Source organism: Adiantum capillus-veneris, chromosome 27, assembly GCF_014529385.1.
Source record: "Adiantum capillus-veneris isolate H3 chromosome 27, ASM1452938v2, whole genome shotgun sequence".
NCBI lineage: Eukaryota > Viridiplantae > Streptophyta > Polypodiopsida > Polypodiales > Pteridaceae > Adiantum > Adiantum capillus-veneris.
Genome location: NC_140957.1, coordinates 124,229,226 through 124,244,308, shown reverse-complemented (window position 1 = coordinate 124,244,308; position 15,083 = coordinate 124,229,226). Strand labels below are relative to the sequence as shown.

The following is a 15,083-nucleotide window of genomic DNA, read 5'->3' as shown; positions in this document are numbered from 1 at the left end:
AACGACACAGATACATGAGACATGTTCTGCTTAACAAAAACAAGAGAGTGATGTACATAGTCTATATACAATGAGTCTTGTTTATCATAAAACCATGGAATTCCTAAAATAACATCTGCTCTGTCCAGGCGCATGATGTGGAAATCCAGGTTCTCTTTGTAATCAGCTAGCTCGAGCGACAAATCTGGAACCATCCGATTCCATACATCCGTATCCACGCCACGAGCCATCTTCACGCGATACTCATGGTCACTGTCCCACATCCGCAGGCTTAGTTTTTGCACCAATTTTGCATCCACAAAATTGTGTGAGCTTCCATTATCAAGGAGTACGGTCACGTCGTGACCATTGATCTTCCCGGGGAAACGGAGAAGATCGTGCTTATCAAACACTTTGGTGCTAAAAGTACAATTAGTGCATGAACTGTGTGCTAAATGATGGGTTTCAACTTGAATAACATCAGAGTTACCTGAGATCTCGTGAATCTGAAACGAAGGACGGCCTTGCGGTTTCTGCGTCTTCTTCTTGGGGCAATCCTTGATTTGGTGACCCGTCTGGCCACATCCGAAGCAAGCCCCCTTCTTCACTGCATCAGCAACTGAAGCATTTCTGGCTTTCTTCTTCTCCTGAGAAGATCTCGGTGGTGATTTGGACTTATGCTGGAATCGGGGTCGCTTCCTCGAAGCACCCTCACCAGATTGATGGTCTGCAGTTCTTTTCTTCTCATAATTCGCTCCATTTATTAAATGGAACATCCTCGCCTTTGCCACTGCATCCTCGACGTCAGTCGGGGCTTTATCCTTAATTAAGGCCCAGCGGTAGTTCTCATGCAATCCCAGCAGATACATGTGCACAGCGTGCGTAGAATCCACCTTGCAGAAAGTGAGCGCCTCTTTAAAAGCTGTAGTATACTTATCAAAAGACAGAGTTTTCATCGAAAGACTCTGCAGTTTTGCATAGGCTTTCAAAGGGTCCATTTTAGCGAAATCCCTCTTGAATTTCACACAAAAATCAGCCCACGTCGTAGGCTTCTCTGTCATGTCACGCCACCAGGTAAGCGTCTTACTGCGCAGATAGAGAGGAATCGTCTGAATCCTCCGTTCATCATGCTCCCCATGGAGATCAAAGTATGTGGTCCACTGGTGCAGCCAGTTATTTACGGCCAGTTCCGTACACTCCTTCTCTTCCGCTGAGAAATTTGTAGTTTTATACGAAATCGTGGCGGTCGGACCACCCTATGAACGCCCAAAAGCAGCAATCTGCATCCGCAATTGTTGGAGATGGGTTTCGCCCTCGGAAATACGCGCAATCGTCGACTGAGCCATATTTTCGAGAGTAGAAAGTCGGGAACTGAGCCCATGTACGACCCCTTCGAGGAAGGCCAAGCGAAGGTTCGTCTGAACATTCGCGTTTGCCAGAGCCATAGTTTTTTTCGTTCGCGTACGGAAGGCCTGCCGTACTGCCGTACGGGTGCGGGTACGGATGAAGTACGGAAGAGGATTTCGTACCTGCAGCCAGCGTGGCAAAAAATTTGGGCAAAAAAGTTTCGGCTGCATTATTTTGGCCGCGCGCTCGTATAGTCTACAGGCAAATGTCTCTGCATAGAATATACAGAGATTGCAGAGACACTCACACTGTCACAGAGCGTGTATGAACTTGTGAGGCTTGGACATCAGCCCGCGGCCCGCCCATTCTCTCGAGTCTCCGCCCTCGGGTCGCACTCTCTCTTGCCTCCAACCTCTCCCCCAACACATAGCGCAACAGCCAGCTCAGTACTCCAAGTGGCAAGGCTCAAGCTCGTTGCACCATCTTCCAAGTTCCAACTTCCAAGCCGAATTCTTTGCAAGTTTGCAGATGGGCTGAACCAAGCGTCCCGAGTGGCAGTATGTGCAGCAAGTGAAGAGTCTTCCAAAAGGAAAATGGACTTGTAAATGTAATTTTTGTGGGCATTCATGGGACGGTGGTCCTTTGCGTATCCGTGCACATATTTTGGGCATTGCTGGCCATGGTGTGGGAGGCCCATGTGATGAGGCCCCAGCAGATGTTGTAGAGATTGTCACAAGATTGCATGCAGATGCAAGGCCAGAGGGAGAAGACAGAGCTGCTTTTGTAGATGCACTGGTCAATGATTTGGAAGCAGATGCCTCTCAAGCTCAAGGAAGTGCTTCAATGAGTACGCATGCTAAGGGAACAACTAATGTAAGTGGCTCTTCCAAGTCCAATGTGGGGTCCTCAAGCAAAAAGAGGAAGGTTTCTCAAGGGGGTTTGGCGAGTGCATTTGGCTTGCAAACACGGAAGCAAGCAGACCAAGCCTTGCGCAGGTTTTTTTATGCCGAGGATGTTCCTACATGGAAAGTAAGGAGCCCTTACTTTTTGCAAATGGTGAAAGCTATTGGGCAAGCAGGTCCTTCGTATGTTCCCCCCTCTTATCATGCTTTGCACACCACAGAATTGAATAAGGAGGTTAAATGCGTAAAGACTGAGATCATGGGTGTACGCGAGAAATGGAAAAGATATGGATGCTCTATAGTGTGTGATGGATGGTCTGACACTAGGTGCAGGCCTATCATTAACTTTCTTGCATGCTCTATTCATGGGTCAGTGTTTTTGAAAGCTGTAGACACATCTGGGGAAACAAAGACATCGGAATTTATTTTTAAGCATCTCAAACAGGTTATCAGAGAGATTGGCCCAGCAAATGTTGTGCAGGTATGCATGGACAATGCAACCAATTGTGTTGGTGCTGGGGAGATGATTGAAAGGGAGTGGAAACACATTTTTTTTACCAGATGTGCTTGCCATTGCTTGGACCTTTTGTTTGAGGACATTGGACAGATTGGTTGGGTTGGAAAAGTGCTTGAGGATGCAACAAAGATTGTCACATTTGTGACAAGAAAATCTACTGTGTTGGCATTGTTTCGGCAACTTAGCAAGAAGGACTTGGTCAAGCCGTCAGCCACTCGATTTGCGTACTACTTTATTATGTTGGCCAATCTTGTGGATGAGAGATGCATGCAAGGTATGTACTATGCGCAAGCTTATGATTGATGACAAATTTGTTAAGATGAAGAGATCCAAGACTCAAAAGGCTACTGAGGTCTCGAACATTGTGTTTAATGCATCCTTTTGGCAAGAGGCAAGGCTGATTTTGAAAATGTGTGCTCCGATTTTGAAAATTCTCCGTTTGGCTGATAGGGAAGGAGACACCATGGGGCTTATGTACGAGCTTACGGATCGCATGGTAGAGCAAATTGAAAACATGCAAGGCATTGATGCTGCAAGGATGAGAGAGATTAGGGATCTATGCATTCAAAGATGGAATATGTTGCACACACCGTTACATGCTGTTGGATACATGTTGCATCCCATATGGCGAGGAAGAGGGCAAGAAAGTGATGGCGAGGTGCATGAAGGATGGATGACATTCTTGGACATGTACACCAAGGGTGATTTGACCTTGCAAGGCACCCTAATTGATGAGTTTGACATTTATAAAGCTGAAAGCAAGTCATTTGCTCATCCAATTGCAAAAGATGCATTGAGGATGCAAGAGGGAGTGAAATGGTGGGAAACTTTTGGGGCTTGCACACCTGCTTTGCAAGCTCTTGCTTTGAGAGTGCTTTCGCAAGGGACATGTGCCTCTCCATGTGAGAGAAATTGGAGCACCTTCTCTCTCATTCATACCAAGAGAAGAAATAGGCTACTCCCATCTCATACAGAGAAGCTTGTGTACATACACACGAACTTGAGGCTCATATCCAAAATCAAAGAGCGCGGCTATGAGAGAATGGAGGTCACATTGGAAATACTCAATAAGGAAAAAGATGAGGACCGCTTGCTTGCCTTGCAAGAGATTCAGGAGGCCATTGCAGAGAGTACTACAGATGCGATAGAGCCTATTCCCATTGCTGGGACCAGTCATATTGGAGCATCATGCTCAGTTGGTGGTGATGAGGATGAGGACGAGGACAAGGACGAGGAGGAGGATGATGCTGCTTATGACGATGAGGATGTGAGCTATGGTGAGAGTTAGAGCTCACTGTGCCTGGCCGCCTGCTTATGGAGTCTGGACCATGGTTTTTGACATTTACTTATGCGGCATGCCGTTACCCGTATGGTGTTTTGTTCACTGTTGACTCTAGAGTCCACAGTTTAGATTCTAGCCTCTAGTCTTGCCTCCCTACTTATGTTTTGGATTCAGCCTTCAGGAGACTACACTCCTGATTCCTGAATGTTTTTAGCTTGCTTCTATTGTCCTGACTCTTGACTCCTTTCAGTTTGGAGGTTACTTTATCAATCATTACTTAGAGGTCTGAGGCACCATCTTGATTCTCTCCAGTCTCGACTCTCCAGAGTCCTCAGTCCACTTTTAATTTCTAAAGTTTCTATGGTTTTAAGTTTTAACTTTTGTCTGTCTATAAACTTATAAAGTTTTAAACATGGTGGTGCAGTAAGTATTTCTACAATTACTATGTAGCATCCTAAGACTGACGTGTGGAATTTTGGGTGGTCTGATCCGTACTTATTCCGTACTTCCGTACCCGTGTGCGTCCGACGTGTGATTGACGTATGGAAAAACTATGGCCAGAGCGGTAACACGCTGGTCGAAACTCTGGAAAGTACTTGTAATCCATGTGTAAAGAGCATGCATGAATGGAATTTGGATATTACCTGGCGCGTCGTCACGCTACACATCCGAGCTGGAGGAATCCATGGCAAAGTGCGTGAAAAAACTGGAAATTTCACGCAAAACTGGGCCTTTTCTGCACTTTTCGGTTGCGAAAAGTTGAAGTTCGAGGAGTTCCACGCGTCAGCGTGAGCGCTTGAAGGCGAGCAGGTGATGACGGGAGCACGAGAGCGCGAGTAGACGGGAGAGAGTAGACTCTAGAGAGGAGCAGAAGAGGAAAAATGAAGTTCTCTGTAAACTTCCAAGTCTCTGTAAGTGAGTTTTTTAATAAACTCAGGTTTCAGACCATAGTTTTAAAAAAACCCAAAATGTCCTGGCCACTTTTAAGTAATTAAAGTGGTCACTTGAGTTTTTTTTTAAAAAGCCAAGGCCATATGATAGCGTAAAATAACTCCAGCGTTGGCTGAAAGAAAAATCGAGCGTTGCTTTGGCCTACAGTTGCCGCGTGGAAAAAAAAAGCCACCCGTGCACCCAACGTGGGTGCGTGTGTCCACCACGCTCATGAGCGCCCAGTCGAAGCCAGCCTGTCTGCAGGAAAAAAAGTCGAAGCCAACCTGTCATGCAGGAAAAAAACCACGCTGACTTCCTTGGCGACCCCTTCCCTGCGCGGGCATTCACGCTGCAAACTCCAAAGAGAGGTAATTCTCTCTCTCTCTCTCTCTCTCTCTCTCTCTCTCTCTCTCTCTCTCTCTCTCTGTGTGTGTGTGTGTGTGTGTACACGCCACATACAGAAGAGGAGCAGAGAGAAAGATTAGAACTTTTATTCGCTGACTTTAGACTAAATTCAGCAAATTAATGAGAGGTTTACTGATTTTCATCGAAAAACCAGCAGAAGCAATAAAAATCCATCAATTCTCAACACTTTCACCTGCCAATTTGCTGATTTTCATTAAAAATCAGCAACCGAACACTATTTTCTTGCCTGCAAACATGCTTTCGAGAAGAAAAGTAAGTAATTTCAGCAAATTAATCACTAACAATTACGCAAACTCGAGGTTCCCCGACTCGAACCGATCCGTAGGTGTGCACACAATCCTTCATGCAACCAAGCCAGCTCTGATACCATGAAACGAACGAGGAGAATGGACCTCCCGGCTACACAGACCGCCTACAAATACACGTCGGACGAACCACCCGATCATAGCCACCATCCGGCAGCTCCCCCCTGCTGGGCCAGCGTCCGAGGACGTAGGCGTGCACCTGTAAGACCGAGCGTCCCATACCGCCCGGCCTCACCTCCTCGAGGTGACCTCGCGCACTTCTAGCCTCGCGGGCTAATCACTGGCACTTTGCCAGTGGGGGTCGATAACTGCAAATGAGGCCTTGGCCTCCCTTTTATAATAATGGCCGGCCACACTGGCCGTGTTCACACTACGTCCGCCCAGACACTAGACGCCCATCCCGACGTCATCTGGGCTAGATCCCCTCTCCTGTGAACGGGACATAACAGAGAGGGATGCGCGAGAGCAAATCGTCACCCTACAAAGAGCAAGGGAGAAGGCAAGCTTTCCATTAAAGTTGTGATCACCTACTCACACACACACACACACACACACACACACACACACTTTAGTCACTTGAAAAGAAAAAACCAACCCCCTCTCTTGAAATGGGCGCCCCCTCTTCATACAAACTGGGAAAGTGCATCTGGAGCTGCCATGTCTCCAGTTTGCCTCTTTTGAGTTAATTTCCTAGTACCCACCAACTTAAAAGGGTAGCGAGGGACCTAAATGACTTTGAACTGGGCCTAGACACCCTTTTACTGCTCGTATTGTAGTGCCGATTGGCCCGACCATCTTGTGGCGACATGCCCTTCTCGACTGCAGATGAAACTCTCGACCATCAGCCGTTTCACACTTGCCACACAATGTCCAACCATTTGTGACTTCAAAAAGAGAGTCCCAAATATTAAATAAAAATGAAAGGGAAAGAAATTTCCTAGTACCTACCAACTTGTAAGTGTAGCGAGGGGCTTGAATGACTTTGAACTAAGCCTAGACACCCTTTTACTACTCATATTCCAGTGCCAACTAGCCCGACCATCTTGTGGCGATCTGCCCTTCCCGACTGCAGGTGAAACTCTCGGCCATCGGCTGTTTCACACTTGCCACACAATGTCCGGCCATTTGTGACTTCAAAAAGAGGGACCCAAATATTAAATAAAAATCAAAGGAAAAGAAACCAACAACTACAATTAGTGGTTGCCACAGCCTCGTGACAATCTTCATGAATCTGCTAACTCGTCGCTCTACAGCTTTGTCAAATTCATCTTCTTAGTACACTCTGTCTAGTTACCACCGGTGTAGGTTTCTTCTTTAAAACCGACTTAAGAGGTGAGTGTATGGCGGCACGCCATCGAGAGTGCACCTGGTCAAGTGGATGCTTCGTCAAAAAAATTTGCGTACTGGGAATTCTTGGAGTATCACAGCATCTGTCGAGCACAAATGTCGACCTGTTGTCGACGTTGCATCTCCATTCTGTTAGGAAATATGACAGCTAAGTAGATAATTGAGTAGATTACTTAATGGAGAAAGATCATTTACACACAAGAGATTATAGAGTATAGAGAGAGAGAGAGAGTACACACGATATACGTGGTTCACCCAATGTAGGCTACGTCCACGGGAAAGCAGCCACTCAATGGCTTTAGTACTTCAAAACAAGAAGTAGGTTACAAAGAGATTATACCCTTTTGGAGCTCCCGCTTTGCTTCACTCTCATCACCTCACACCCACCTTGTTGCATCAACTTCACACTATGAAATGTGTGTAAAAATGGCCTCCTTTTATAGGCCAAAAGGGCTGCCCTCTCTCATGAGAGGCAGCCATGTGTAGCCGCCCTTGTGTAGATAAGTCCAAATCGGACCCTCCAATCTGCCCATGTGTGACCGCCCTTGAGAAAACAAGTCCGCTTTTGAATTCGGCCACCGGCCATTGAATTCAGCCACCAGCCATTGGCTTCCGACCACCGGCCATTGACTACCAGCCATCGGCTAACCGACCAGTTGTTTTCCGACCACTTTCCAACCGCCGGCCAACCATAATAATCCGACGAAAAGGAATATTCCGACGGCGTTAAAATTTTGGTTTCTGACAAGTGATGTTATTAACCGGCGAGTTATTTTTCTTCGCGCACAATGGCTTCTCCTCATAATGGGAGCCTTACAAATGTGCGTTCTTAACACAAAAATTTACAAGGGGTAAATCAGGCTCCATACTTAACACATTCTTTCATAAGCTGTGGATAGAGGTGGACCACACTCCTCTTCTGATTAAGGGTCGGCTCCCATTAGAATCCCTGATGGTTTATTCGTCGCCCCAGCGTATGTCCAGGCACTTTAGATTAGTTGCATACCCTCTGATTGCACATGAGCACAACCAATGTCCGCTAGGTGTAGGCACTCGGGAGTGTGGGTGGTACGCGATAGGAGGTGTTGCAGACCAGATCATCACCTGATTCACCCTTTTCAGTTGCACCTTTGACAAGAAATGGACCAAACTATCAGAAAAAGAGACCTTTTATCACTAGTCTGGTAGGGGCACTTCAAAGATCCAGCCTCAATTTCATCAAAATCGTCTAAACTTCCTTCGAGACCTTCTCTTGGCACCACTCTTCGTTGTGCACAAGAGACAAAGAAAATCAAGGATACCATCATTGTTGATCCAGTGAAGAGGGAAGCTTGCTTTGGATGCAGTCAAACAAGACCGAATCAAGGATTGCCCTACCAAGAAATCAGAGAATCGCAAGGCTGTCCTTTGGTTCAGATCCACAAGATCTCAGATTTTATCGTCCACCTTGAAATTCATCATTTAGCACACATTTCATGCACTAACTGTAAATTTGATACTCAAGTGTTTGACAAGCTGTCCTTTGGTTCAGATCCACAACATCTCAGATTTTATCATCCAGGTTGAAATTCATCATTTAGCACACATTTCATGCACTGACTGTAATTTGATACTCAAGTGTTTGATAAGCATGATTTTCCGAAAAGATCGAGGATCGCAATGTAACCGTTCTCCTTGACAAATGAAGCTCTCACAATTTTGTGGAAGCATAATTGCTTCAGAAATTTCACTTTGGATGCAAGACAGCAACCATGAGTATCGCCTAAAAATTGCTCATGGCGAAGATATCAACATATGGAATCTGATTCTAAACTTTACAGCCCAGCTTGTTGATTGCAAAGAAAACCCAAACTTCCACATCATACAGCTTGGTAAGACACATGTTATTTTTGGTATTCCACCGTTTTATGACCAACAACACTTTGTATATGGATTGCTAAACGAAAGTAATAGTTTATGTTCTGATAGAACTCCAATGCAATCAATGTCTTTTGTCAACCATCGATCTACCTTTTCCACTCAAAAGTTACAAGCATAAACCGTGCAGCTGATTACACTAAGGAAAACTACACATGAAAAGCAACTCTCAACTTGGTAAAGTACCTGTAGATAGATAGATTTTGTACGGCGGTACAGAAAACTGTGTTTCATACAAAATGTAAAGCACATAGAGGCCTCCAAGTTTTCTTGACCATTCTGAATTGCGTCCCATAAAATCTGGCAAAGCAACCAATTACATGATGCTACTTTTCAAAACTTCTTCAACTGAATACTTCCGTTGAAAACATAAAGTCTAACCAAGGGCACAACAATACAGAGTCTGCATGAAGAAGCCTTGACTGGCATGCGATGGTTTGGCTTCATGAATAAATGAGAAGCTGCGAGATCGCCAAAGCTCCTTCATCTGAGACAGCTCTTGTCCACCCATCTGCCATGCATACATACTTCACAACGTATGCAACAAAACTAAAATGTGTGTGTATGATAGAGACAACGAGCACACAAACAAAAACTAAGCCCCCAAACTCATATGTGTGTATGGGAGCGACAACAAGCTGTGCATAGACGGCACACCAAACATTTTGTACGTATGAGTTCAGTCTGCAAATTGAAAGAGAACATTACCTCTACGAACGCTGAAACCAGTTCATTGATATCTGCCGTGAAAGCTGAAAGGTCCATCCCTGCACAAGCCTCATAACCAGACAGAGGCGCGCGAGGGAGGCTTTCCCACTGCGAATTTCAAAACTCACTCAAAAGAAAGATTTTTACAAACTTGTCACTAATCGACCTTGTAAAAATTAAGGTTCATATACCGACTCCCCTATACCGTTTTTAACAAGTGAAAGGCTCACGGTGGCTTTCTAAAACAATAAGAAAATGATAAAATCATTAGGTTGAGTTTAATTAGAATTATATAAGGTAAAGCATTGTTCAGAAATATCTCTTTTATTAAGGGATTGAGCTTCCTCCTTGCAAAGAAGCACACCAAAAATAATATTCGAATTTTTAAATTTGCAAGATTTTTGAACTAAGTTCTTACATATTTCACCATTTTTTCTTCCCTTAACCATGGTTTTCTCATTTAGTGTGTGTATATATATGTGTGTGTGTGTGTGTGTCAAATAAATAAATATATGTATGTGTGTATGTATGTATATGTATAGAATTTACTAGAATTATGCAAGGTGAAGCTTCACTTTAGCATTCTAAAAGAATAGAATGCAAGTGAAGTCAAGCAGTGTAAGGATGTGATATGAAAGGTGAAATAGAAAGATTCATTTAATATTTTAAAATAGAAATAACATTTAAGGTAAGAATCCATCATGGCACTGAAAATAATGAAAGTATGTCTAAGCCAACTCAACACTAAGGCTTCTTTTAGAAAGCCAAAAATTGAGGTTTAAGGATGCTCCACATAGCATATGGCCTGCCGTCCATTCAAGATTCAAGATCGCACGTTGCGGCCCAGCATTGACGCACGCACATATCAAGTTCCAAGGCTCGGGGAATGATTTTATTGAGCTGGCTTTGGATATTTTTCACCTCTTTATGAGAAGGAAAGTTGGACTTTCCCCTAAAAACAAGACTGCAAATAAGTGAGAGACTTACAAAAGCAAGCAAGACAAACAACAATGCAGAGAAGGATGCAAAACGCTATTGTAAAACTTGGAAATTGCATGACAAAAAATCCAAATATGCAAAATAATTGACAATTGGTGGATCTGAAGAATTATCGTAACGTGAAGAAGATGAGCACATGCTTTGAACATCTCAGTGGCAATAGTACCAACTACTGTGAAAGGGAATTATCTTGTGGACATTGACACTTACACAACAACGGATTGTGGATGTCCATGGTGAGGGAAGCGAGTGGATAAGAGGTCAAAAGTGATGATGCAGTTTTCACATGGTAGATTCATGTTTGTTAGCTACTTTGCAAGGCTATGGGAAACCCTAGTAGTTGAAGAGAAGGAGTTGTAGCCAAGGTATGTAGGCATTGCAAAAATATCTTTTGAAGTCCCCCAACGTCTCATCCACCTTTAGGATCTGTTTGTCAAAAAGCCTCAAACAAAATGGTGTTGAAATTCCTAAGTCCTCCATCAAAATTTTTCTCACCAGCATGAATGCGACTAGAGACAAGGAGAAACACGGGTTATCTATCCTGATGACAAAGGGAAAAATTGCAAAACGATCTTGAGCCTGTGGGTAGTTCTAAAGAAGAGGAACAAAAAAGAGCAATGGTGATGGTAGACATGATGGCAAAAGTAGCAAGAGAGATGGTGATGGAGATCGCAACAGACATAATTGACATGATGATGGAGATTGGGATAGACATGATCAACATTAGAGAAGTATGAAAAACGAAGAGACTATTCAAGAGCTGATGAAATTTGAATATATAAGGGATTACAACCACTGGGATGTAGTGATACAAGAGAGCGGCATGTGACTCAAGAACTTCATAGTTTACGACTCTCTACATACGACATGCTGAAGTGTAAGAAGGATTCATTTTGTAAGGCGGCCACGTTTGGCCAATGGTCAAAGCTATCAATATGGGAAAACGAACAATGGAAGCATATACAAATTGACAAACAAAGCTTTGTGTCACAAGTCATAAAGGTTTGTCATCCGCATCCATATCTCCATGTCCATGCATTTACTTGGACTTCACAACTAGACTGCAGGGTAGGGTATGGCTTTCATTCCTTATAATTTTTGGGGACACACATTGCCGACTCACCACCATACTTTTGTATGACACCTTTGTATGATGTGCACTATATATGGTATGTAAGTTGTGTTATTTTCTCATTGCATGAAAAAAATCTAACTACTCACATGGTTTTCTCATAGCTTGACAAAACAATGTTCTTTTCTTTGTACACTCGGACCACATGCCTCCTCAATGACCAACTAAACCATAGCAGCAAATTTCTTTGGCAAGGCCAACCAAGCAAGACTAGTTTTATTTTATGATACAAAGGTCTGGCCTCATTGTCAATGTTGTGCACTTCATTACCGTTGCTAATTTTTTGTGAACTTTTGACCCGCTATAGGATTCCACTAGAATATATGTTTTTGTTGTTCGTATTGGTTGTCTAAGACCTTCCTTCATTTTGATTTTTTGCCGATCATCAATGAGTGACATCATTCTAACTGGAACAACATTATAACCTTCCTTATCACAAAACTATGTTAAGATTCTAGTGCACCCGTGTCAATGATCAATAAGATGTGTAGCCATTATTGGATAATGGATTCTTTGTGTGAAAACTCTTGGTAGACATATAATTCTTTTGAGGTGATGATGGCATCGATTTTGGGGATAATTCCGACCAACAAATTACCCTCTTCGTCCTCAAATAGCATTCAAATAGAATTTCCGCACTCAGTGGGAAGGTAGTGTTGACTCAAAGTTGACTACACGATTTCTTGTGATTGTTGGGACATATGGTTGCAGGAATGCACATGAAGATAACAAAGACGAAGGAGAAACTCAAGAGCACACAATAGAGGAAGAAGTATTATAGGGTGTGCCAATATAAGATAACGCTTGTGCTAAAGTGATGGGTGTATATACAGACCGGGGGGGGGGGGGGGGGGGGACCTCTTAAAGAAGGAATGAAGTCCCCCTACGGTCCTAATTGTGTTCACATATCACTACCATAATATTGTAACAAATCCCACATTAAATTAATGTCATGAGGACCCCTATGGGTATCGGCATGCTCTTCACCTCCCAATATATAGCCCTTGGCCTAGATACCTTTGAACTACATGTATGGCATGTGGCAAGGCGTGCCCTAGGGACTTTTCTACCCTTTCTCTCACACTACTCTCCCCTTGTAAAAGAGTTTGCATCCTCAAAAACAAAAGTGAATGTTTTTTTTATAATCACACCAATGTTCTCCCAAGTGGAACCTTCTTCAAGTCTATTGTTTCACTTGAACTAAGACTTTGTAAACATCATAAAAGAAAGTACAGTCTCCATAAATAGCCATGTGGATTTAGGAGCATAATGCTTGCATCCAAAATTGAATATAAAAATCTTTTATTTTAATGTATCTCTATTAAATTGCCTAAATTTTTTGCATTTTAAAATCCCTCCTTTTGAACTCGCATTATACATTAACATGATTACAGAGTGCACTCCCCGAGGTTTTATTGTTCAAAAGAGGTACAAGATTTTCTCTTCTTTGATTTTGTTTGTTCATGCGTCTATTCAGGTATCTTCGTTGTCTTTGTGGTCTTTGGTTGGGAAAATCATAGAAGATCGCTTGTCGATCCCTCTGTTCGATGTCCTTATCGGAGCTAGTAGAACGCTCATCATCCGTGTTGTCTTCTAAAGGTTTGTCTGTGGAGTCCTGGAATGCTCCCTCATCAGTTTCATCAAGGTCTCTTATGGAGATCTCATCCACTATGCGTCTGCATTCTGTAACCCCCTCCATGTCAGGTCCTTCTGATCCTGATTTGGGATTAAGATGACACTCATCATTTGGAATGGAATTATATCATATCATTTCTCATCATAAAATTTGGTTAGTGTTACTTCATTCACACACACATCAAGGGTGGCCAGTATCTGCTGACATCCAAAAGGTTTGAATATCTCTTCCGAAAAAGGCTTTGGTACATACACCTCATCTTGTACTGGTCTTCAGTGAATACGATCTTCTTTCTCAAACTTCCACACTCCGAAGCTCCACACATCCAAATGTGCACTTTGCTTTGCAGCCAAGCAAATATTTCCCCTTCCTTCTCAATTGTGGAGTTTAACTCTTCCCCGGGGGTTCGTTCAACATCTCTATAACTATGATCTTTGACACTGATCTTTGTAGTGACATCCTTTTGTCTTAAGTAGATATAGTCATAGCCCCAATCTTGTACCATTTTGAGCTGACGCATGAGCGGTCTGCCTAATATGATATCAAAATTTCTGCTTTCCTCAAAATTCATTATAGAAAAGGTGTGTTTATATGCAATTCCACACGAGGATACTACGATTTGCTCCAAAATGCCATTCTTTTGTTTTGTTTCTTTTTTAATATTTTGAGCTTGCTTCCTCAAGCTCCTTGCGCCCTTTTTATTTTTTGTGTCTTGTGTTTTCATGAACTGAATTAAGATTTTGTCTTTTACACAATCTTCTGCTTTTACAAGCATCAGGATCGTGTTTTACCTTATTCTCTGGCCATTGTTAAGGTTCTTTTATTTGTGTGGCAATGTTGCCTTCTAGGCTTTTAATTTGGAAAGTCATAAAACCTAACATATGTTATAGTATCTTCTTGGCCACTTGGGTTGTCAGAGCATTCGTCATCTGTGTCGTCATCATACTTGAAATGATCCGGAGAGTCGTAGAACGACTCTTCCTCTCCATCCTTGTCTTGTTTTCTTATTTTGGGTTCACTTGAGGCTTGACTCTCACCCTCTTCCTCAAATACCTTGACCATGTGATATGGGATCACGTCGTAGCCATCCTTGTCACCATAGAACTTTGTTCTAGGACCGTCCGCACAACGCACACATCCAAAGTTTCCAAAATGTGTTCCCATCCTAAAGGCTCTAGTTCTTCTTCTAGAAAGGGCTCTCAGATATAGTCTTTGTCTTATAAACCCTTTCTAGGATACACTCTTTGTGCTTTAAGCTTCCACAATCTAAAGCTCCACATATCCATAGCTGTTTGGACTTACCTAACCATGCTGGAAGTTCAAATCCTAATAATGTAGTTGAACCAAACTCCTCAACTGGTGTTCTTGTTACGTCCTTGTAACTATGGTCTTTTAGGTTTATCTTGGTTGTTGTTTCCATGTTTCTCAGGTATATATGGTCATAACCCCAATCCTGGACCATTTTAAATGTCTCATGAATGATCTTCCAAGTATAATGTCATAGTTGTTCTTGCCAAAATTGACAATATCAAATATATGCTCATATTCAATTCGCAAGAGGTGACAATTACTTTCTCTAGAAGCCCTAGGGGTTTCTCCATATACCCATTTTCAACCTGCAATTTCATTCGTGTTGCTCTTAAAGCCGGTTTTCCC

General features: G+C 43.0%; 2 protein-coding genes across 3 annotated transcripts in view; one reads left to right on the top strand and one right to left on the bottom strand.

Moving 5' to 3' along the window:
- Nucleotides 1–4,076, top strand: part of LOC147422711 (uncharacterized) — a 33,198-nt gene extending 29,122 nt beyond the window's left edge. Inside the window, exons 5-7 of the mRNA XM_086502388.1 lie at nt 1,870–3,023; nt 3,098–3,109; nt 3,142–4,076. Coding sequence (XP_086358514.1) covers nt 1,870–3,023; nt 3,098–3,109; nt 3,142–4,033 — 2,058 coding nt within the window. The 3' untranslated portion in view covers nt 4,034–4,076. The remainder of the gene's footprint in view (nt 1–1,869; nt 3,024–3,097; nt 3,110–3,141) is intronic.
- Nucleotides 1–9,818, bottom strand: part of LOC147422710 (Small nuclear RNA activating complex (SNAPc), subunit SNAP43 protein) — an 89,994-nt gene extending 80,176 nt beyond the window's left edge. For both annotated transcript variants that reach the window (XM_086502841.1, XM_086502842.1), the window contains exons 1-3: nt 9,661–9,818; nt 9,334–9,463; nt 9,139–9,252 (exon numbers count right to left, since the gene is read on the bottom strand). In XM_086502841.1, the coding sequence (XP_086358967.1) occupies nt 9,139–9,252; nt 9,334–9,463; nt 9,661–9,717 (301 nt within the window). In that variant the 5' untranslated portion in view covers nt 9,718–9,818. The remainder of the gene's footprint in view (nt 1–9,138; nt 9,253–9,333; nt 9,464–9,660) is intronic.
- Nucleotides 9,819–15,083: the final 5,265 nt, after the last annotated feature.